At 44.8% G+C, this 24,875-nt stretch overlaps 2 protein-coding genes and 1 non-coding gene across 3 annotated transcripts; 2 read left to right on the top strand and 1 right to left on the bottom strand.

Annotated features, from left to right (window-relative positions):
- The first annotated feature begins 3,875 nt into the window (after positions 1-3,875).
- Positions 3,876-5,851, top strand: LOC113906594 (cortistatin-like). The gene is made up of 2 exons (XM_027564948.1): positions 3,876-4,491; positions 5,565-5,851. Exons 1-2 carry the CDS (start codon positions 4,348-4,350, stop codon positions 5,781-5,783), a joined length of 363 nt encoding a protein of 120 aa, XP_027420749.1. The 5' UTR covers positions 3,876-4,347; the 3' UTR covers positions 5,784-5,851.
- A 4,811-nt stretch (positions 5,852-10,662) lies between these two features.
- Positions 10,663-22,900, bottom strand: DFFA (DNA fragmentation factor subunit alpha). The gene is made up of 6 exons (XM_027564945.1): positions 22,668-22,900; positions 20,676-20,834; positions 18,584-18,726; positions 14,829-15,018; positions 14,470-14,618; positions 10,663-13,561 (listed from the first exon to the last, which is right to left on the bottom strand). Exons 1-6 carry the CDS (start codon positions 22,801-22,803, stop codon positions 13,349-13,351), a joined length of 990 nt encoding a protein of 329 aa, XP_027420746.1. The 5' UTR covers positions 22,804-22,900; the 3' UTR covers positions 10,663-13,348.
- LOC113907097 lies at positions 12,975-13,035 on the top strand. Its single transcript, XR_003515091.1, has one exon. It is a non-coding gene; the product is annotated as a small nucleolar RNA SNORD77 (small nucleolar RNA).
- Positions 22,901-24,875: the final 1,975 nt, after the last annotated feature.

The following is a 24,875-nucleotide window of genomic DNA, read 5'->3' as shown; positions in this document are numbered from 1 at the left end:
TGTGGACTCTTAAGCCACTGGACCACAGGGAAGTCTCTGACTTGTTTGTATTTTAGACAAGTGGTCCCACCACACATTCTTCAGGGATTATAACACAGGGGTGGTCAGACTTTGTAAGGAGCAGCAGGGTGTAACCCCGAGTCCTCAGGAACTGCCCCTTGCCCACTGCATGTTCTGCTCAGGGTTTAGTTTACTCTGGCATGTCCATGCGATGTCAGTCATCCTCTCCCATTCCATCTTTGCTGACCGTTAGCAGAAAGGAGTTGTAGGGCTCTTTCTCACAGGCTTGCTTCCTTAGAGTCCTGGGAGCTCGTCTGAACTTTAGACTAATTGACTGTATAACCAGCTGACTGGCCATATGAAGCAGCACATGTCTTTGAAATACATGTGGCCTGGTAACATAGTCGGGGCAATTTACATTTATAATGTTTGTCTTCCTTGTTACACCAACTCCTCAAAAAAAGGTGAAATAAAAGATCCTGCGTTACTTTTTTATTACTAAATTAACAAACCAGGGATGTTCCAAAGCATCCCCTTCTGTACACAGCAACAGCTGGAATATGCTGGTCGACACTTGTCATGTACAGCTGGTACCTTGACACCTAGTCGTCTGGGAAAGTGTAATCAGGGCCCGCTTGCTGCCTTTACTGAATTGTGGAATCTGTAAAGAACCCTTAGAGGTCATGGAGTCCAGTCTTCTCACCAAGTAGGAAGCCCTTCTATAGCACTGATGACTAAGGTCCCCTAGGCTCTCCTGAACTCCTCAGGTGCACAGGGCCCTTTCTGTTAGTGGACACTAATTGTTGCAAGTTTCTTCTGTGTGTAGCGAACAGTCTTTCACCTTGTATCTAGGTCCTAGTTCTGCCTTTTAGAAGAAACAATCTCCCTTTTTCAAAATAATCCAGTACTGAGTCCCTTTTAATCCAAGTTCCCATAGTACATCTTTTCAGAAACACTTTTTTGCATAAAACATTAGATTGTCAACTCCCTATGGGTGGGCTTTGAAATGGTGATCACTTGGTGCCTTGTGTAGGGCCACACACACAGACACACACACACACACACAACAGGTGCTCCATTGAAGACTGGGTCCCTGGAGCCTGAGATGAGCGGCGGGGGCACACAGGAGGAGGAGCCCTTGCTTGGGTTTCATGGCTCTCACCAGGGATCTCCATTGTGTTGTGGTGGGGAGCTTTTCTTTATACTGTGGGGAATAAGGACTAAGGACTTGGAGTATCTTCTTTAAAAAAAAAAATTATTTTTGGCCGTGCTGCTGCTTTGCTGCTGTGTGCAGGCCTTCTCTTGTGGTGTGTGGGCTTCTCATTGCAGTGACCTCTTGTTGCAGAGCATGGGCTCTCGGGTGCCTGGGCTTCATTGCTCTGTGGCATCTGGGATCTTCCTGGACCAGCCAACGGACCACCAGCAGAGTCCCAGGGTATCGTCTTAGTGACAGTTCCTAACGTGAGCCCTGTTGTGTTTTCCACTTGTGTTAGGTGCTTATCATGATCTTATTTGATTCTCACAATTCTAGGATGTAGGCAGTAGGTACTGTTTTTATCCCTGTTTTATAGATGAGGAACCTGAGACCCTAGAGAGGTTAATTAAATGGCAAACCAGGATTTTAGTCTAGAGCCCTCACCTTGAGGTACTAAGATATATTGCCACCTCCTTGAAAGCAGCCAGTAACAAGATCACACAAAGCCTTCCCCGGCCTGCAGCTTATAACCTTCCTTGGCACATGTCACACTGAAATTTTACTTTTCTCTCATTTGCAGAGCATGTCTCCTGCCCCTTAGTGAGGCTGGAACAGCCCTTTCGGGGTGGATGGTCTTTGTCCTTCTATGTAGTACACGCTAGGTGTTCAGTGTTCAATGAGTTCATGGAACAAAATCTTGAAGTTGGGTGAGCTACCATGATTATCTCATCTGTAAGAATATCTGGAGTGAAAGTCGCTCAGTCTTGTCTGACTTTTTGCGACCCCGTGGAATATACAGTATATACAAAATATATAAAAATACACTCAGAGGAAAAAAGTAGGAAAGGACTATATGCACCTCCTTCACGTTTCGTGGCTCAGTCAAGATGGTAGATGACAAGCTGGTTCTGCCTCCATTATTTCCTAAATTTTTAAAATGTTGAACTGGTTTCAAATTTAAAAGACATGAAACTGAAGTGGAAGTGAAAGTCGCTCAGTCCTCTCTGACTCTTTGCGACCCCATGGACCCCATTATCCAGGCAAGAATACTGAAGTGGGTAGCCCTTCCCTTCTCCAGGGCACCTTCCCAACCCAGGAATCGAACTGGGGTCTCCTGCATTGCAGGTGGATTCTTTACCAACTGAGCCATCAGGGAAGCCCTAAGAATATCTAAACGTTTTAAAATATCATTTGTGGGAATTAGGCAAAAAAAAAAAAATTTTTTGGTACCAAAAAAGGACTAAAGCAAGATGCACTTTATGGCCCATAGTGGGTCATTTGGCTGTGCCGATTTTACCTAGCATCTTAACAAATGTGCAATGCAATGAAACTTAAAGTTGAGATTTCCCTTGTGGAGGGGTGTGAACCAGCACTTTGGAAAACTGAAAGCGTCAACGTTCACTTCTGGAACGTGCCGTCAGTTCTTTGGTCGCTTTACTTCCCTTTAGAACCTGGCCTCTGATGTCATCTTAGGTTTGCGATGGATGTTTCTGATTTTCCTAGCTGTCTCAGGTGGAGAAGGTCTGTACATTTGTCTGTGTGATTCTGAACCTGGGACCTGCAAGGAGGAACCAGGGGTGGCAGAGACAGCTTGATGTTGTGGATTCTCAGCAGTGGAGCTGTAATCAGGAGAGGAGACCCTGGGAGCTGGTCAAGTGTAGGGCATTCACTGGGCTCCCCTGGGGGTCTAGCGGCTGAGATTCCGTGCTTCCACTGCAGGCAGGGCGGGGCAAGGTGAGGGAGCGGGGGGAGCGGGCATGGGTCGGGGAAGTAATAAGGTGACTGATGCAAAGAGCTGACTCATTGGAAAAGACCCCAATGCTGGGAAGGATTGAGGGCAGGAGAAGAGGGCAACAGAGGATGAGATGGTTGGATGGCATCACCGACTCACTGGACATGAATTTGAGCAAACTCCAGGTGATAGTGAAGGACAGGGAAGCCTGAAGTGCTCAGTCCATGGGGTGGCAAAGACTTGGACACGACTTAGCAACTGAACGACAACAAAAGGTGATTTGGGTCCACATCACAGTTTGGGAAAGCCTGGGCCAGAGGACCGTGGCCTGCTGGCGGGGAGGTGGTGCTGTGGAACGAGCACTTGGTGGCCTGAGGTGGTCTGCTGAGACCAGTGGATGCTCTGAGCGGCTCCCGGAGTCCTCACCGTCTCCTTGTTGAGCTGATTCAGTCATTCTTTGGTGTGGGCAAAATTGCAGATTTTAAGTTCCTTTGCTGTTGAAAGTGTTAGTCGCTCAGTCGCGTTTGTCTCTTGCGACCTCATGGACTATAGCCCGCCAGGCTCCTCTGTCTATGGAATTCTCCAGGTAAGAAGACTGGAGTGGGTTGCCATTCCCTTCTCCAGGGGATCTTGCTGACCCAGGGATCGAACCCGAGTTTCTTGCTGTAGCAGGCTGATTCTTCACCACTAGCACCACTTGGGAAGCAGGTGGTGTTCCTTGTTGTTCAGTTGCTCAGTCATGTCTGACTCTGTGCGACCCCATGGACTGCAGCACACCAGGCTTCCCCGTCTTCCACTATCTCCTGGAGTTTACTCAAACCCATTGAGTCAGTGATGCCATCCAACTGTCTCATCCCCTGTCACCCCCTTCTCCTGCCCACAAACTTTCCCAGCATCAAGGTCTTTTCCAGTGAGTTGGCTCTTCTCATCAGGTGGCCAGTTTTGGAGCTTCAGCTTTAGTCCTCCAATGAATATTCAGGTTGATTTCCTTTAGGACTGATTGTTTTCATCACCATAAGCTCCTTATTCAAGGCTAATTTTGTATTATGTTAAATCACTTGGTTTTGTTCTCAAGACTTCCTGATTGCTTTGGCATAATTGCGAGGAGGTGGAATTTCTAGGCAAGTGCACATGCATCCCCAAGTAGGAGCAAATCCACTCGACACAGGAGAGCGCCGAGGTTTTAATGAAGGGGTTAAATCCAGTCCTGAAGCACTTTTGTGGGCACTGATTGCTCAGGCTCATGCGTCACCACTTGAATGTGAGGGGAGAGGGGGTACAGGCTTTAGATAGGCATATATACAAAAAAAAAAAAAACAAACACACACACAGCTGCAGGTTGAGCTGAAAATATCCCCCTCAGTCTGCAGAGAAGAGACTCAAGTCCACAAAGCACTGGTTTCAGGGGCTGCCAAGCAGGATGAGCAGCTCCAGAGCTGGAGAGAAGTACCAGCCAGCCTGCAAGATGCTGCCCCTCTGCTTGCTGCTGCCGCTGCTGCTGCTGCCCTCTGGGGCCACCACTGCCCTCTCCCCAGAGGGCGGCCTCGCCGGCCACGAGAGCGGGGTGAGTAGTCTGACTCGGCTGCGTGCTCACCCTCTTGTGAGCTGTCCCTTCCCTTGGCAAATCTGGCCACCCCGTGGATCCCCCTCTTCTCTGTGGCTGAGTGTGTGTACAGGACAGACTGCAGGGCTGGGCTTTGCCGTGTGCCCCTCAGCTGCCCTGTGCTGTGATGTCCACATGGACCATTGACTCACCATCTTCAGTCATTAGGAAACTTGTTAGAAAACGCTGACACTAAAGGGAGCTTCTTCAGGCTAGCGATCTCCATCTGCCAGTCTTTGAAACACAAAGCCATCACACTGGTCTATTGCAGTGCAATTGGTCTACTGCTGCTGCCACTGCGGTGTTAGTCACACTTACTTGTAGAATCTTAATTTATACATACAGCGCAGGTTCCCACTGGCTTAGATTAATTGACATCATTACATTTTCCATTGTGAGAAGTTGTAACTTTATGAGGTGATTTACTTCTCTTTTTTTTTCATTTTGAAAAACTTCCAAGAAAGAGTACATAAAGTTGACCATTAAAAATGGATTTTTCTCTGAAATTAGCAGCTGAGTTCCAGAAAAGCCATTCATCATCAGATTACTCCTTAAAGCTTTCTAAGGAGTCTGAAAGGCCAGAATATAATGTCTCAATCTGATCTGTCTTAAAAAGCAATTTGTGGACAGCCAGGAGTAAGACCAGAGATGGAGACATGGGAAATCAAGCGAAAGAAGCCTCATCTAACTTGGGGGGCTTCTTATCTGCCAGTCACTTGTCAGGGAAAAGGAGACATCTCCCAACCTCTTATAATTAAAAAGATTAGGGGCAAAACAAATAGATTTTTTTCCTTGAATATATTCGAGTTTTTCTTTTCTCTGATTAGAGCAATTCTCTTGAGGTGTTCTCTTAACTCTGCATGCATGCTAAGTCATTTCAGTCGTGTCCCTTAACTTTCTCATCCTTTAAATGGAAATATGGCTTGTTGTTCTGGAGCATCATTTTTTTTTAAAGGAAAGAATTATATATCTTAATGCTGGCTGAATCAGATGATTTATTTGTCTTTCCTTTGTCCTCTGCTTCTTTTTAAAAGCACATGCAGGAAGTGGCAGAAATAAAGACAAACAGCCTGTTGACTTTCCTTGCGTGGTGGTACGAGTGGGCCTCCCAGGCCAGGGCAGTGCCCTTTGTAGGAGGGGAAGCCAGGGAGGTGTCCAAACGGCAGGAAGGCGCACCCCTCCATCAGTCCACGCGCCAAGATAAAACGCCCTGCAAGAATTTCTTCTGGAAGACCTTCTCCTCCTGCAAGTAAAACTCCACCCATAACTACTCGTGCAAAGAAGTGTAACCATGGATCTGAATAAAATGTATTAATAAGCAGCTGTGATATTTCTTCTTTGTGCGGTTGTCTTCTCTTTCTCATGTAATTTGAAAAGTAGTTTTTATGTAAACTTTAAAAATGCCAACTACTAGATGTCTTTAGTAATTTGGAACCCAAAGAGAGTATTTTATTTTTATTTTTTTACTGAAGTAGAGTTGACTTACAATGTTGTGCCAATCTCTGCTGTATAGCAAAGTGACTCATGTATATATACATACGTATATATACGTATATACATTTTAAAAATATTCTTTTCCATTATGACTTATCCCAGGAAACTAGATATAATTCCCTGTACTATGGAGGAGAACCTTGTTTATTTATTCTAAATGTAATGGTTTGCATCTACCAACCCCGAACTCCCAGTCCATCTCCCTCCCTCCCCCATCCCCTTGGCAACCTCAGGTCTGATCAAAGAAGAGAGTTTTTGATAAAGATTTTTGTGGTTTTTGCCATTATTGTCAATGCAGCTGTGGGGCTTTCCTTCCACATTCATTGTGCTTAGAAGTTGTTCTGTCCTCGTCTTCCTTGCTTTGATTTATAATAGGTAAAAGCTACATATTTAAGTGTTCAGAATAACATTTCAGTTTACTTTGATATAAACTGTCTAATGTAAAAAATATTTCCCTCATATTAAAAGCAATTTTTAAACACTGTTCTCAAAGAGCAAAATGATTATTCCTCCTATTTTGGCTAAAAGTAATTTAAAAACAAATATCATGCTATAATTAAACAGACAACACCATGATGACATGCCTATAAAAGTTCCATTTGAACCTGCTGTTGTAAAATACCCATACTAATTATAATCAGTAGGTTAATATTGCTGTTACAATTGTTATGGATGAGAGCTTCAGGTTTATTTCAAACCAAATAGAGTGAGCGGTGCTACTTCCCAGCCTGTAGCTTGATTGCCTTAACTTCTAATACAACGACCTCCAGGAAATTCCCTGGTGGTCCAATGGTTAGGACTCTGCCCTTTCACTGCCGAGGGTCTGGGTTCAATCCTTGGTCGGGGAAGCAAGATCCTACAAGCCAGACCTCAAGGTCAAAGAAAACAGAAAAACAAACAAACTCTGGGACCTACAGAGTTGCAGGGTCTGGACTTGGTCTGAGACAGAGGCATATGTATTGAAATCTATTATGTATATAAATGTTTTATTTTCCCATTCCTCAATAATTTCCCACAGAAGTAAGTGGATGATGGTGAAAGGAGGGGGAGATTCCTTTCTCATTTCTCTTTCTGTGATATAACACAGAGCAACTGTCGAGCCTCACATGGACCAGGATCTGGGTCTGCTCAGATGGAGGTAGGAGTAAACACATGCTCAGGTTCAAACCCTAATCAAATTTTAATCCTCCCCATTAGCCCCGGAATCTTTCCTTGATTACACACCTTGTTTACGGCTCTTGAATCCTAGATGCTAAAGAAAACTTCCAGCACGTGGTTTTTTTGGATGTTAAACTTTAAAGCTTAGAGATTCCTACCAGGAGTTAAGGAAAGCTTCTGATGGTCAGGATTAGTATCAGGAAGACTGGCAAAGGCTGGCTGGAAGGCATTGCAAGGATGTTTTCTTCTCTGGACACCAGGGGAACAGACTCACAAAGTATGACTGCTGACCGTTCCTTTCTGTCTTCCACAGAGCTGAGCTCATATTCGTAATTACTAGCTGAGTGAAGTATAATGTGATGGAAGAGTCTTAATAGCATCCTCATTTTCAAACACAGCAGTTTTCAGGGACCTGTAAGTGGGTCAGCGCACTGGTGGAAGATGCCTGCCTGAAAGGCCAGCTGACCTTCAGGATTTAAGGTTCTTCTAGAAGAAAAGAATGCTTACTGTCTTTCAGTTTTGCTTAGAGCCATACGTATACATTCCTTAGGATTGGGGATTTTAACTTTTTGAAAAAATAAACGTTATCTTTGGCTGCACTGGGTCCTTGTTGCTGTGTGTGAGCTTACTTTAGTTGTGGCGAGTGAGAGCTACTCTTCATTGTGGTGTCAGGCTTCTCATTGCAGTGGTGTCACCAAGACAGCACTGGTGCCCAGGCTCTAGGGTGGGTGGGCACAGGAGTTGTGGTGCATGGGCTTAGCTGCCCCATGGCATGTGGGGTCTTCCCAGACCAGGGGTCGAACCTGTGTCCCCTGTACTGGCAGGAGGGTTCTTAACCACTGGAGCACTGGCAAAGTCCAGAGATTTTAACTTTTAACTAAGTAATATCTGAAGGAATTGAGGCTACATTAATGGCACCTCCAGGAAATCCATCAAGTTTAAGCCCACCTTAGTTCAGGGGCCTTAGAAAAATGTAAACTGGCATCAACTGCATGTTAGACTAGATTAACATGCTCATCATTAGTAAACTAGGGTAATTTCCTACCATCAGGTTTTTGGTCGACTCTAGTCCTACCTGGTTTAATTCCTGGGTTGGAAAGATCCACTGGAGAAGGGATAGCCTACCCACTCCAGTATTTTTGGGCTTCCCTTGTGGCTCAGCTGGTAAAGAATCTGCCTGCAATACGGGAGCCCTGGGTTCGATCCCTGGGTTGGGAAGATCCCCTCCAGAAGGGAAAGGTTACCCACTTCAGTATTCTGGCCTGGAGAATTCCATGGACCGTATAGTCCATGGCATCGCAGAGTCGGACACGACTGAGCGACTTTCATTCATTTGCATTTGTGTAGTTCAGTATAGTCAAATGTGCAGATCTAGGACATTTGTTTCCAGTATTTGTCACCAGAGTAGATCCTTAACTGCTAAGGAGGAACTGATGTGACATAAGCATTCAACCGAAGTCCTTTCATAGTATTCGAATGTCAGGGCTGACAGCAAACCATTTCAGTGGAAACTCAGGCCTGTGAGCTCATGGGGGATACATACTCCTTGACCTGACAGTGCCTGCTGAAGGGATTACCCACATCTTAATAACAGCAGCTTCTTCAATAGAGACAGGGATTTGATCTTGAAGAAATCAGAAAAGGATATGTCATTCAGCTGTTAAAAAGAAGGAAGTTTCTATTTCTAGACTAGAATGAATGAGGCAAAGACACTGGGCAACGCTTTTTCTAGCTTCTCATAACTTAATAAAAATTAACACTAATTTATCCTTTTTGTCTATAATTAAATAGTTAAGTGATAAAAGATACATGTTCTGTTCTTACTAAAATAATTGTAAGTTGGGGCTTCCCTGCTGGTCAACTGGCTAAGACTCCACGCTCTCAATGCAGGGGGCCTGGGTTTGATCCCTGGTCAGGGAACTAGATCCCTCATGCTGCAGCTAAGAGTTTGCGTGCCACGGCTAAAAGATCCTGTGTGCCACAACTAAGACCTGGCACAGCCAGATAAATAATGAATAAACTATTTTAAAAAATAACTGTAAGCTGGAGAAAAGCTAGAATTTTCATGCTGATAGTTCCTGTAACATGGTGTTAGAGAATACTGAAGAAAATCTCATAGCTCTGCAGTAACCTGTTGGTTACTTCCTTGTATTGATAATTGTGGAAGTGCTGTCTGACTTAGTTTGACCAAACAGCCAACATTAAGGATGTGCAATCTGAAAATTCAGTGCATTTCCTGGGGAGGAGGGGATCTGTTCCCTTTACTGGGGGCTTCCTGACAGGGCAGAGGACCTCACCTGTCAGCTGTGTAGCAGATTCAGGCAGTGAGTATTTGGAGTAGATAATTTCCAAGGTCCTTAAAAACCTCAAGTAATATAAGACGCAGCCAAAATAACTTAAGGCAAAATACAACAAAATAGGAAAAGAAATGCTGAAGGCAAAAAAAAAAAAAAGATAATAAAAGTTAATTAGGAAATTTAAAAATCTGGTGAGTAAAGGCACATTAATAATTCTTGTAATTAATGTATTTTTTAACAGACTACTATTTTTTTTTTATTCTTTTCTTTATGGAAAATGAAAAATCCATTATTTTTTTTTCCTTTTGCTTTTACCCAGAAATTAAAGGTTGGTAAGTGGTAATTAGCACGGCTCTTGTCAAAGCCAATTGCCTAATGGGGACCGACATTTGACTTGAGTCGAAAGAATGGAATATGGCTAATGTAGAGTTCATTAGTCCCAGCTGCTTTCTTTGACAGTCTTTCTTCCTAACATCGGCTGTGCCCTGCTCCCTCTCTCTCTCCTATTTTTAGACTATTGCTCTGCTGCTCCGTTCTATTCTAGAAGGCCTGGAGGCACAGTGGTGCAGGGGAGGTAAGGGGTACTTAGGGCAAAATAACTTTTGACTCTACATTTGGTCTAGGGTTTGCAAAGGTCTCTGTTCGCACCCGCCTCTCTCTGGCCCTGGGGAGATGAAAGGGAACCATTCCTTCTATATCGCTGTGCTGGTACTGTGCTCTTCCTCCTACTTGTTGCTCAGTCGCTCAGTCGTGTCTGACTCTTTGCGACCCCATGGACTGCAGCACGCCAGGCTTCCCTGTCCTTCACCATCTCCCAGAGCTTGCTCAAACTCATGTCCATTGAGTCGGTGATATCCTCCAACTTCCTTCATTTAATTTAACCCATTCCACCTTGGGCCTTAGGCTAACCTTTCATTTTTGGAAACTACTGTCCCATAAGGTTAGACTCCACGTGGGTCTGTCTCGTTCCAAAGGCCAAAGTACTTTTTCTATTCTCCTATGCAGCTGAGATGCTCAGTAGGTTTGTTTCTAATACAGAAGACCAATACCAACACCCGGCCCATCAACTAAAGCTCTACTGTGTATCTGGTGAAAATAATTAGAGAAAACATTTTTCATTCAGTAGGGCAAAGATGGAGACGCTGATATAATTGGTGAACAGAGATAATTGCTGACACAATAGTTAAATAGAGATGCTGTTCTATTATTTCTGGAACCCAGGCTTCCTTTGCTACTGTGCTAACTATAATGTTCACAAGGCTAATTTCTTTCTTTTACACTACCAACACAAGGACTACATTTAGAAATCTTTTAGCAATCATGTTGCAAACATATTAGGTCTTTTTTCATTTGGAGCTGAATTCAACTTATTATTCTGGTATTAACAAAACAAAATAATAGGGAAGGACGGGGAAGCCATGGGGTCACAAAGAGTCAGACACGACTGAGTGACTGAACTACAAATTAACAAAACCAGTGATCTGGATGTAGAGTAGAAGAGTATGTAGACTTAAAAGAAAATACAAGTAAGTGGAAAGAACACCAGGATTGCAACCAGAAGACCTAGGAATTCCTGGTGGTTCAGTAGTTAGGACTCTGTGCTTTCACTGCCAAGGGCCCAGATTCAATCCCTGGCTGGGGAACTAAGATCCCACAAGCTGGGTGGTATAGCCAAAAAACCAAAACCTCAAACCAAAATAAAGCCAAAAGACCTGCCTTTGAACCCTGGCCCTCCAAATAGCCTTATGACATGAGGCAAGTCACTGATCCTTCTTGAGCACGACTTTGCTCATGTACAAAACGAGAGCTGGCACGCCACACCCTCTTTAGCTCACTCAGTTTTGAGGCTCCAGTGTAGTAGGTGCTGGCACAGAGCTGACTGCAAACTGTCATAAAAATCTTCAACCGGCATTACTGCCCCTCCAGGAGCATTTTGAGAACCTGGGGGCTCTTGTCAACTGTCTCAGTACCTGGAGGCTGCTACTGACACTGAATGGTGGGGTGGGAGGTAGGCTGCTAGTCTTCCTGCAAAGCACAGGACAGTTCAACATAGTGAATTATCATCCCACATCCCACGTGTCTTCCCTCCCACCCCCACCACATGACTTTTATGTCATGCTGGCTGTTCACAGGAATGAAAACCCATTCCAAATCAGCCCCAAACCTAATTCTGTTTTGTATACAGACTATTTTTTCCAGTTTTAACATTCCCTGGCTTTGTCAAGAATGCAGCCACCTTATAAATCAAGGACAGATGTGGTATACTGCCCAGAACGTCACTGTTTTGGGAACTCCCATTACGAAGGGCGATGCTGCTTGTGGAATTTGAGTCACCAATCACCATGTACCATGCATGGCTGCTTCTAACAAACTCAAGGTAATTCAATTGTAAGGATAAGCACCTGAGAGCTTCCTTGTGCCTTTTGATGGTCATCTACAGAAAAGGGCATACTGAGATGGATACAGACCATCTTATTGAAAATTATTTTCCTTTGTTTCCATTTGGAGGTATTGTGTTGCTGAAGGTATACATGTAGGTAGGTTATCAGCTCTGGCTTTCATTTAAGGATAATTAAAAAAGCATTATAAAATATACTATTAAAAAAGAAAATATTGGGGCAAGTGAGAACCAATGGCATAAGGCATTAGTAGGAGTATGCTGAGTAGACCTGATCCCTCCTTGAGGAGGGTCATAGGAGAAGCAAATAGCTTTTTGTTCTGTTTTTTGCATGTCTGCCTCACCTTAGGACTTATTGTTACTTTTCTTTATTTAATAATTAGCCAATGTATTCTTAATACTATTCCATTTTCCTCTAAGTATGCTTAAAAAGTAAGTCAAATAAGTCAATAACTAATTATCTTTTTCCCTGCAAGAGAAATTGCATTGTAGATTACAAAACTTGAATAACAAGTTAGTACAGAAACAAGAGGAATATAAACCAGAAGTCTCTGTTCTGCACCCAGAGAGACCTGGAGTCGTATCTCACAGAGATCGATTTAATGACCTTTTTATACCCCCTGCTGATAAAACATATTAGAAAACTGAAAAGTTTCACAGTGGTAATGGATATAATTTCACAATACTGAATTAGATATTAGAAATGGTGAATTAGACTCTCTGTATGTCCCTATGGTCTGCAAATTTAATATGTGCCTTTAAACATACAAAAGAAATTCATTAACTTGAGAAACAAGTTTGTGGCCATAATCAACATTGATGCATCACCTTCTCTACCATTACTTGTGTTTAAAATTCTGCAGTTCTATCTTTAGAATAAGAATTGTGCGTCTGGGCTTCCGTGACGGTCCAGTGGTTAAGAATCCACCTTCCAATGCCCGGGGTTCGGGTTTGATCACTGGTCAGGGAGCTAAGATCCAACATGCTTCGGTGCCAAAACACCAAAACATAAAACACGAGCAGTGTTGGAACAAATTCAATAAAGACTTTCAAAATGGTCCACGTCAAAAAAAAAAAGGAAAAGAATAGTAGGTTCATTACTATGATGGTTGCATAGATTATATCATGAAAGAGATATACCATTTGTCTGATGCAGAAGGAAAAGAAAAAAAAAGGATAGTTGGTCTGAAACATGACAGTTTCTTTTCCATGCCCTTCACAACTACTATTACACAGAGAACACATGAACTTGCAATTAGAGGACCTGGTGGAACCTTATGGTTCAATATGTAAAGAAAGCTGGAATGGCTTTTCTGAAGAAGACCCAAAGCCCATCTTCTAGTCTGTTCCAGAACATTCTGAAAGGCAGGGGGCAGAGGAGTATGTAAGTAGCTATAATGATTAGTCTAAAGGCATTTACTGACACTGACACGAAACCCAAGGTTTTCTTTGGCATGTTGCTGGCCACCAGCTACATGGGGTCTCGTCTGGTTCGTTTGGGGTTCTCCATGTCTCCAGGCAGTGAACTCGTCCTTGCTGAAATGCTCCTCAGAGAACGCAAGCTCTGCACCTGCTGGAGGCGTAGCCTAAGTTCCTGATTACAGGCCTGTTGAACGGCTTCCGTCTTCTTTAGGTCCCAGTTCAAAGCAACAGCCAGTGCTTTAGGGTCCTCCTTGGCAACCAACTGTGGTAAGAAGAAGAATCATTGAAAACCAGCCCCTCTGCTGCTCTCGCGATTTTCTTTAGGGGAGGTGAGAGTCGGCAGTGTCAGTCTCTAGCTTTATGCTGAGATGCCAGGTTTCCTTCCTATTAAGCCGTCACAGGCGTCTGCTCACCGTACAACAACAGGAAAGGACCTCTAGAGAGCAGTTTACTTGGAGCATAAAGTCCTCCGCTCACAGGAAATTTAGCCAAGTTCAATTCAGTACAGCCTCTTTCCCTTCTAGCTACACTGAGGTAGTGCTGGGGACAGGGACAAGGAGGAGCACCCACTCTGATGGATTCCCTTCTAGTTCCCTGGTCTGAAAGTCAGTACAAGATGACCCCGTTGCACAGGTCCTTCGAAGGAATATTTCATGTACCTCTGGGCCTGTGGATCTTTTTCAACCACTGGCAGATGCATCTCAGAAGCCTGAGTCCTGTAACTCCTCCCTGTCGGAATCAGACATTTCATTACCTACTCTGGACTAGAGAATAAGATTGGATGATCTAAGAGAGTGTATCCATTTTGTTTAAGATTTAGATTATGTGAGACATTTGCAAACGCTTTGCATGTGGTGGTTTAGTTGCTAAGCCGTGTCCAACTCTTGGGACCCCATGGATAGGGAAGCCTGACAGGCTATAGTCCATGTGGTTCTCCAGGCAAGAATACTGGAGTGGGTTGCGATTTCCTTCTCCAGGGGTTCTTCCCAACCCAGGAATCAAACCCAGGTCTCCTGCATTGTAGGCGGATTCTTTACCAACTGAGCTACAAGGGAAGCTTTGCATGTAATATTAGGCAAACTGGAAGCTATGATTCAGGGTCTGCAGAGGTGAAAAAACCCTGATACAAGTGTCTCCCTGCAAAGGTCAGGGTCCCTGGTGCTCGCCCACCTCCAGATCCTGACTAGACAAACTCAGCTCTGGGGCAGGTTTCTCCTTCAGCGCCAAGAGGATCTGGCTTGCAGGCGTAACTTCGGAGAAGCTCTCTCTAATGCCTGTGTCAACAGCATCGCTCTCGTCCCCAAGGTCAGCTCTGGACTCTGCAAAGCAGATGTGAGATAGAGGACACATCAGCATGCCACGCGCACACACAGCCACCCCAACAACCAGCCAGAGCAATCAGGCGGGCAGATAGCAGCCTGCCATCTTAGAATACCCACAGCTGTGCCATCACTCTTCTTGAGCACACGGGAAGCATCTGGCTCGCTCTCAAGGAAAGGCTCCTACCGAGATCTCAGCATAATGCCTACCTTGCTGCTTCGACAAGATGCCACCTTCCTTCTCCAAAGCCCGAAGGTAAAGTTCCAGGAGCTGCCTGGACTGACGGGCTTCCTCTCTCTGGTCAAGCACCTGCTGGAGGGTGTTCTGGAGCCCCTGGACTGCCACATGACTTTGGCTGAGTTCCTGAGCCAGCTCCGAACACGGGACATCAATGAGCATCTGACAAACAAATACGGGCTTTAAGACATCTGAAAGTACTTTCCGAACATGATGTTATGTCTCTCAAATGCATCAATTTCAAAGACTCATTTCATCTAGTTCCCAAAGTTACCCAATATGGCTGCCTGAGAGTTAGGAGTGATGTGCTGTGCTGCACTAAGTCTCTTCAGTCATGTCTGGCTCTTGGCGACCTCATGGACTGTAGTCCTCCAGGCTCCTCTGTCCATGGAATTCTCCAGGCAAGAATCCTCTTGCAGGGGATCTTCCTGACTGAGGGACTGAACTTGCGTCTCTTAAGTCTCCTGCACTGGCAGGCAAGTTCTTTACCACTAGTGCCACCTTGGGAAGCCCGAGAGTCAGGAGAGAGGCACGTAACTTTTTCAGTTTCCCTCTGGTGAAAGAATTAGGAAAATGTTGCCTTTAGTACCTTATTAAAAACAAAACAGGATGTCCCTGGTAGTCTAGAGGTTAAGACTCTGCACTCCTACTGCAGGGGGCTCAGATTCGATCCCTGGTTGGGGCACTAAGATCCCACCTGCTGCACTCACTATGCACCACCGAGAAAACAGACGTAAAACGCTTAGGACAGAAAGTGACAAGGAGGGCTGCAGGAGTTTGTGAAAGGCTTCTTTGAGGAGCCACTTTATAAGTTACCCTTAACTTTGATATTGCATCCATTTTTGAACAAGTAATATTAATACACATCCATAAGGTCCAACATTTAAGAGGCACAAACTTTGTGAGTGAAGTACTAGTATTACCACCATTTCATAGATGAGGAAAACGAGGCAAGAGCAGTTAATAACTTTGCAAGGATCAGTGTCAGTGCTAATCCTTAGGCTCCTGTGCTCTTCCCTTCTCTCCCTTCCATTCTCGCTCCCCATGGTTCCTTTACCTGCCATTTTTCTCCTACCTGCCATGTGGCTAGCCTCTGCAAGCTCCTGTCCTAAGCTTCCCCGTGCAGAGTCTAGCTGCCAGGGCTGGGTTCACTTGTATTCCAGCATCCCTGTTCTGGTGAGGACTGTTATGCCCTTTATCCTAAGGGTATCATAATTTGCTAGTCTGTTGGGATGGGAAGGGATCTCATGACCCCTTTCTGTTTCTTAAAGAAGAAAAAACCAAAGAAGAAAAAAATTCCTGCCTTTCCTTTGCCTGGCCCCAACCTTTCCATGGCAGGTACCTCTTGTTCTTCAGTTTCTTTCTGTGTCCCCTCTTGGGACCTGCCAATGTTTCTCAACTAAACTTCTATGAATTTATTCTATGGACAAGCACGTGTGCAAAATGACACTGGTCTAAGTTTTTTTGCAGCACAGACTGAATAGCGAGACTGATAACAACATGCATGTCCCCCACTGGGGAGACTCATTAAATGAGTTATGGTGGGACTTCCCAGATGGTCCAGTGGCTAAGAGTCTGCTTTCCCAACACAGGGGGCTTGGGTTCAATCCCTGGTCAGGAAACTAGGCCCCAAATGTTGTAACCAAGAGTTCACATGCCTCTACTAAAGATCCTGCATGTCACTATTAAGACCTGGCTCAGCAAAATAAATAAATAGAAAAATGTAGGCATGAAATGGAATACTATGCAGCAATGAAAAAGAACAAGGTATCTTTTGTAAAGTGATCTGGAAAACTTTCCAAACTTCTTTGAAACAGAAAGTGCAAAGTGTGATGAAAGTGGAAGAGGAGGACATGTATATGTAATTGTATATAAAATGGGCTTCCCAGGTGGCTCAGTGGTAAAGAATCCACTTGCCAATGTAGGAAACTTGGGTTCAATCTCTGGGTTGGGAAGATCCCCTGGGGTAGGAAATGGCAACCCACTCTAGTATTCTTGCCTGATAAATTCCATGGACAGAGGAGCCTGGGGTTGCAAAGAGTTGGTCACGACTGAGCGAGAGCATATATAAACTATCTCTGGAATGGGAAACTGGCAGACTGGCTGTCTCCAGGAAGGAAAGCTGGGTGGCTGGGGACAGAAGTCAGACTTTTTCTGTATATCTGTTTTTTCCAAACAGCTTTATTGAGATATAGTTCACACAGCACACAATTCACTGATTGAAGCATATAAGTAAGTGGAGTTTAGTAAAATGAGTGTGCTTTTTTTGTGATTGTGCAATCACAGCCACAGTCTTAGAACACAGTCACCAGCCCAGAAAAAACTGTACCCATCAGTAGTTACTCTCCTTCCTACTCACAGTCTCCAGAAACCCAACCCCCAGGCAACCACTAATCTACCGTCTACCTCTACAGACTTGCATAGTTTGGCTATTTCATAAAAATGCTATCATGACATCTGTGGCCTTTCATGTCTGGCTTCTTTCATTTAGCCCAATGTTTTCAAAGTTTCTCCACGTTATTGTCATTGTTAGGTGCTAAGTCCTGTCCAACACTTTGCAACCCCATGGACGGTAGCTCGCCAGGCTCCTCTGTCCATGGGATTCTCCAGGTAAGAGAATTGCCATTCCCTCCTCCAGGGGATCCTCCTGACCCAGGGATCAAATATGAGTCTCCTGTACTGCAGGCAGATTCTTTACTGTCTGAGGCACCAAGGAAGCCTAATGTATTAATACTTCATTCCTTCCTATGGCTGAATAAAATATTCATTATTTGGATAGACAACATTTTATTTATTCATCAGCTGATAGACATTTGGTTTGTTTTATTCTTGGCTATGTCTCTTGGATTTTGAACCATGTGAATGTATTAGTATTATTTATTTAAAATAAATATATGAAGATTAAAAAATAACCAAAAGGTCATCTCCTTCAAGGAGACTTCCTTGATCTCCCAATCTAGAGTAGCCCCCACCATCTGGGCACACTGCTGGTTTCGTCTGCCTCCTTCCACCAGAATTTGAGTTTCATCAGAGCAGGGACTGTGTCTGGCTTGTTCACCACTGTGGGTGGTAAGCTGCTTCAGTTGTGTCTGACTCTTTTGAGATCCCATGGACTGTAGCCCACCAGGCTCCTCTGTCCATGCGGATTCTCCAGGCAAGAATCCTGGAGTGGCTTGCCATGCCCTCTTCCAGGGTGTCTTCCTGACCCGGGGATTGAATCCAGGTCTCCTGCATTGGTAGGCGGGTTCTTTTCCACTGCCACAACCGGGGAAGCCCTGTAACCCTGTGCAAAGAACTATGCCACACACAGGGAGGGGCTCAATAAGTATTTTTCTGAATTACCACATACTATTTTTACCCCAATTTTACTGGAGAGGAAACATAAGCAGAGAGGGTAAGTGACTGGCTACAGTCTTTGTGATGGAGCTGAGATTTAACTCACGTTCTTTAGCAGTACCTCCTTGTCCCACCCCTTGGGCCTAAATAGTCTACGTGGGGCTGTGGCATCTGTATTTTTTAAAAAAAGCTCCACTGGTGATTCTGATGCAGAGTGAGGAGTAAAAAATTTCTACTCCAGCAAGAGAATTAGAAAAATGAAGAACCTTGGCTGTCATCTGAGAACTACTTAAAAATGAAGGAATAATGAAATTATGGTGGCAAGATGCGTGGAAAGTAGGCCGCGGAGGGCAGCAGAGGCCAGATGAGTGTGGCTGCGGAGGAGGCTCACCTGGAGCTCCTCCTCGGACAGCAGTATGATGCTGGATAGGTCTTCCTTCAGCTGCCTGGCCACGTTTTTCCACTTCAACCCTGCCCCGCTGTCTGTTTCATCTCTGTCGAAGGACTCTTGGGTAATCCAAGCGGTACCTCCATCTGATACAGGAAGAAAATGCCAGTTAAGAGTCAGATTAACCTGCAGTGCTCTTTTCACTTCCTCCCCCAACTCAGACCTCCAGGATGTCAGCACGTCCTTCCGACCGACCATTTAGAATAATTTCGATGCTGAAGGAAGCACCTTTTCTCAGGGATTCATGGGAAAACCAATCCCCATCTAGGGCCTTAACTTTCCCACTTGTTCTATCTTCCATTTATTTCTGTGTGAAACTGCTCTGTATTCTTTTATGGAAAGCCACTTAAATCCAGTGTACGGTCATGCATACCCAGGGTGCCACCGTGCTTCCCTTTAAGTTAGTTTTTTGTCTATTTCCGTATCCAAAAATGTTGTTCCTCATCAGCATCTCTCTGTGCTTGGGGATGGGTCTGTCTCTCTCTTTTTAAACTTTTTATTTTGCATTGGAGTATAGCTGATTAACAATGTTGTGACAGTTTCAGGTGGACAGCAAAAGGACTCAGCCGTACATGTATTTGTCCTCCCCCAACTCCCGATCCAGGCTGCCACATAACACTGAGCAGAGTTCCCTGTGCTGTACAGTAGGTCCTTGTTGGCTATCCATTTTAAATACAGCAGTGTGAACATGTTCATCCCAAACTCCCTAACTGTCGGGATGAGTCTCATTCTTTTTTTTTTTTTTAATTAAATTGTTTGGCAGCACAGGGTCTTAGTTGCAGCATTGGGGATCTAGTTTTCTGACCAGGGATCTAATCCAGGCCCCCTGCATTAGAAGCTTGGAGTCTTAGTCACTGGATCACCAGGAAAGTTCAGGTCTCATTCTTGACTGGAGGAGCTGCAGCCACTATTTGCTGTCTCTAGGGCCCGAGTAAAAAGGTGGTTGGGAAAGTCATTGCTGAAGGGTGATTTCCACACTTTGGTGGCCTGGGCACTCTCCTCAAGACACTTCTTTAGCTCTCTGATCCTTGCTCATCCATATTAGTTCCCTCTGTATTGCCGGTGAGGATGACGGTAATGATAGTGACAGGGAGTATTGATTTATCTGACTGTATGCCAGATAAGCCCCACTCCAGTACTCTTGCCTGGAAAATCCCATGGACGGAGGAGCCTGGTGGGCTGCAGTCCATGGGGTTGCTAGGAGTCGGACATGACCGAGCGACTTCACTTTCACTTTCCACTTTTATGCATTGGAGAAGGAAATGGCAACCCACTCCAGTGTTCTTGCCTGGAGAATCCCAGGGATGGGAGAGCCTGGCGGGCTGCCGTCTGTGGGGTCACACAGAGTCGGACATGACTGAAGCGACTTAGCAGCAGCATGCCAGATAAGATGTAAATGCTTTCTATCAGTGGCTCTTTCCTGGGAGTGATTCTGCTCACCACACACCTGTAGACATGTGACAATATCTAGAGGCATTTTGGGTTGTCACAATTAAGGTGAGGAGACGCTACTGGTACCTAGTGGGCAAAGGCCAGCAATGCTGCTAGGTATCCTACAATGCACAGGACAGCACCCCCACAACAAAGAATTTCCTGGCCCAACATGTCAACAGCATTGTTGAGAAGCCCTGGCTTGATATGTACTATGTTCTCGCATCCTTACAACAACCCGAGGAGACAGGTACTATAACTACTGTCTCAATAAGGGGCTGAGAAGTTAGATAATTTGCTCAGGGTCACGTGACTATTAAACGGCAGAGCTGGGATTCAGACCAGGTAGTTTGACCCTATCTGTGGCCCAGATCTCTCTGCCCTGCTGTGTTTTAGTTGCTGTGGGTCCGTGAGTTACTTGAGACCTGACTCCATCTCATTCATCTTCATCCCCTGACTCAGCGTCACTCTGGCATACAGAAGGTGCTCAGTAATGCTTGCTGCATAAATGCTGAAACAGCCAGCCAAACAGCAACCAGGTGCCGCGTGTAGTAAAGTACATCACGATGGAGGGTATACTGTATATACGGCCAGCATTTCTTACCTGAATTGTGTGTCCACTTCTCATTCCCAGCCAATACCACAAACTTAGTATTGGCAGGAAGACATAGGAAGTAATCATCATCATCCACTATGGTGCCATCCTCTGCCAGGACCAGGGTTACTGGTGCCAGGGACTTATCAATGGCCAGAATGTCACAAGCTGAGAGGAATAAAATGTTTGGCAATTGACAAATATCCATAGGGAAATTATATCTGTTTTGTACTCAATATGTATGCCCCCAGAGCCTAGAAAAATCCCTGGTAGCTAATAATAACTATAATGATGACCACTAATACTAATATAACATTTACCATGTGCCTGGTACTATACTAAGTGCTTTTCATATACAGTACTTAATTTCATAACAATCCTGTGGTAGATACTATTGTTACTCCCATTTTTACAGATGTCAAACCCAACACTCAGAGAGGTTAAGTAACTTGCTCAAGGTCACACAGTAAGTAACTGGCATTTAAACCCATATAGTCTGGCTCTTGAAAACGTTTTTTCTCCAGCTACTCAATATCCTCATTAGGATGCACTCGACTCTTTCCTTGGATGAACAACCAACAAAAGTCTGATTTGATTCTTTGAGAATAAGCGCCTTTCTTTCATTTTCTCAGTGGTCTAAATGACTCAAATTCTCCCATGTGTCCAGAGAAAAAGAAAATTTTAAAAAAGAAAGAAAAAAATACTTTACGTTCTTGCAGTATTTCACAGTCTTACTAACCTATAGGAAAGAATAAAGGAGGCAGAAGACAGAAGATTGTAACAGGAACTTTTCATCTGTGTGATCAATGGGCAAGAGGTTTTGTCCAGGGCAGGTCTGTACTTGCCTAATGATGGCAATGCCTAAAATGCTAATGGGACTAGAGCACGCAGAAAAGTAGCCGAGAGACTACAAATATCATCAGGCAATATCGTCTTGCACCCAGCAAACCTTTCACAGGCCGAGCTCCAAACCCTGCAGAGGCCGAGCTCCAGAAACACAAGCACTTATATGGGCCTCTGTGCCAAGTGCATCCAGCCACTGCACTAAAGGGGCACTAAAACTTAAGAACCCTCACTCCAAGAAAAATTATGTAAACACTTATATGGCAAAAGCTATGTCACTGAAGCATTTAGAGTGCTTTGGTTGTTTCTGTGTCTCTGAAAGACTTCTATCGGATACCGGCTAGGCTGAGTGACTCTGGGAGAAGCTCTGAACAGGCAGACATACATACACCTTCACTACCTGCCTAGGGATGACTCACACGTTTAACCTCAAGAAGTTTTTTCGGTAAACAGTTTATTGCTACAGGCTAATAACTTGTAAGTCATTTGAATATATCATCTCCTTGGAGAGTCCCAACAATTCAGTGAAGCAGGGCTGGAAATACAGCCACTTTGCCGATGAGAAAATTGGGGATCAACAGATGGTTACCTGCAAGGTCAGGCAACTAGTAACAACAGTATGAGGCTCAGAACTTTTGAAAGCTAGGTCACTCACAGCAGCTGTTCCTTGTCTGGACCTCTGGGACGGTGGGTAGCGGCTCCCTCTTTACCGCACAGGTACCTGCTAGAGCTGACGGTGGAAACCCGCCCCCATCTCGCTGTAGGCTCACCTGGGGGCCCCAGTACCACCTTAGGGAGCCCGAGTGGCAGGACTACACCAGGCTGGGTTCGATCCACAATCTGAGTCACCGGAAGCAAGACACCGAAGTAGAGTCTGTTTTAATTCATTTGCATATTGCTTCCCGTCTGCCTTTCCACCATATGAATCTCACATAAAGTAAATTAAGTTAAAACGCTTGGCACAAACGCTGTGAAACTGATAAGTCGCTATACCCACGTGAGTCATATCTGTCCCAAGGCTCCTCCACCTGAGTTACAAGAAGCCCCAAGTCGTCTTTCTTGATCTCGGTTAGCCCCGCTGGCCATCCTCACCCTGCCCTTGGCTCCCTTCAGCCCGGGCTCCAGCCCTCCAAGCCCTCGCCCCGGTCCCGTGCCTACCTTTGTTCCTCAGCTCCTTGAGGCAAGAGGCCGCCACGCCGTGCTGTTCCCGGCTTTTGTTGCGGCGCAGCAAACACTGCTTTAGAGCCCGGATCTCGCCGGGTTCCGGAGCTGCAGGGCCGCCGGGGACCTCCATCCTCTTCAGGGTGGGACCAGACCGACTAGAAATCAGGGAGGAGGGGACGCCGGAGTCCTCCCCAATTCCACCCCCCACGGCATGCCGGGAAATGTAGTTCTCTTCGTGGCAAATCACGCGTCGGACCAAGGCACGCCGGGAGATGGAGTTCTAGCTGCTCCTAATCACCTGCGGCTCACGGGGGCATGCCGGGAGCTGTAGTCTGTGGGTTCAAAGCCAACTTAGGTCGCGCAATTCAGTCCAGGAGGTGTTTTTGTTTTCCTACCTTATATTAAGGAGTTGCATTTGCCCGTTCAAAATGAGGTCAGTAGGGGGTAATTTTGCAGTATGATGGACACGCGTGTATATTTCCTTGAATTATTTCCTTGAACTCTTTCTTCCATGTATGTTGTTTAGTTGCTAAGTCGTGTCCCACTCTTTTGGGAACCCCTGGACTGTAGCCCGCCAGGCTTCTCTGTCCATGGGATTTCCCAGGCACGAATACTGGAGTGGGTTGCCATTTCCTTTCCCAGGGGATCTTCCCCACCCAGAGATCGAACTGGGGTCTCCTGCTTTGCAGATTCTTTACCGCTGAGCCACCGGGGTCTCAAAGAGTAGGACAGGACTGAGCGAATGAACTGAACTAAGCCGACTGGGAAGCCTCTTTTGCATATATAGATGCATGATATTAATACTTAAAGCAGTGTCATTTTACTTTGTACTGTTTGTTTTTCCTTTCCAACCTGAAAAGATCTATAAAATGTCCCAAACTTCATGCTGATTCGAAGGAAATCAGTTTTAAAAATTGATGACTGTAGTTTTCAGTCTTGCTGAAGACATAACAGAGAAGCACAAAATACTCCCACATTTCCACGCATTCGATTCTCTGCTTCAGATCTGTAGATTGGGTTGGAACCTCGGAATGAAATGCTTAAATGTTAGGTTAAACATTATAATCTCAAATCAGAGAGAAAAGGGGAAATCTCATCACTGTTGAGATTGTCCAGATGCTGCTTGACAACATATTTGTCCTTGTTCTAATACTGCTACTTAGGGAAAAGTCTGTGTTTTTCACTCCTGAAAAACCAACACTTAAGATTGAAATAATACAAAAAATATCAAAAAGTTTCCTGGCTTAAAAGGGGGGCATTTTATATAAACAAGGAATAATTTGTTATTCCTGTTATTCCTGGCCTGCTGCAGTCCATGGGGTCGCAAAGAATCGGACACGACCCAGCGATTGAACTGAACTGAAGGAATAATTATCAGCCTGTATTAATCCAGGGTCAATCCCTTTAATATTTTATTAAAGGAAATCAGATATTATCTCATAAGAAAAATACATTTAAAACAGTGTTTGGTAGGAAGAATTGTTAACTGAGGCAATGCTTTTGAATACGCCATCACTGATCAAACACAACTGCGATATGAACTGACTGATATTTCTAATGTATACAGCTCTTTCGTGCATGTAATGTCACAATTGGCTTAAAATCTAACAACTCAACCACTATAAAGTAATAAAGGTTCATAGAAGCCTTACCTCTCCCAAAAGCACTCGCCTTCTGAGTTCTTCTAAAAGACCTGCAGACAGTTATCGGACTCCTGTCTCCAAGATGTTTTAATTATGTGAGTGTGTGTGTGTTTGTGCGTGTGAGTGTGTGTGTGTGTGTGTATTTGGCCTGTACTTGAGAGCAGGAGTTGTCTTTTATCTTATTTCTCACACGACCAAGCAGCCAATAGTAAGCACTCAACAAATGGTACTGAACCAAATCATCAATTGATTAATTAATTTCCAAGTCTCTTCACATTGATTAATTAACTACTTAGCGTGTCCCTACATGGGCTGCTGTCTATGGAGTCGCAGAGTCGGACACGACTGAAGCGACTTAGCAGCAGCATATGTGCCCATGGGCAGAGATTTAATTCAGTAAGTATAATACACATATAAGAAAGCAAAGGATAGACTTCGGTTTTGCTGTAAAAGGAGAGACCAAATGGAAATAGCGCATGTTGACCTTGTGGTGGGAGTTCCCCTCTTCTCCCACAGTGACCTGCCCCAACCCCCATCGACAGCTCAGTTCCGGCTACTT

Source organism: Bos indicus x Bos taurus, chromosome 16 (genome assembly GCF_003369695.1).
Source record: "Bos indicus x Bos taurus breed Angus x Brahman F1 hybrid chromosome 16, Bos_hybrid_MaternalHap_v2.0, whole genome shotgun sequence".
Taxonomy (NCBI): domain Eukaryota; kingdom Metazoa; phylum Chordata; class Mammalia; order Artiodactyla; family Bovidae; genus Bos; species Bos indicus x Bos taurus.
The sequence above is the reverse complement of the archived record's forward strand: the minus strand, read 5'-3'. Positions and strand labels throughout refer to the sequence as shown.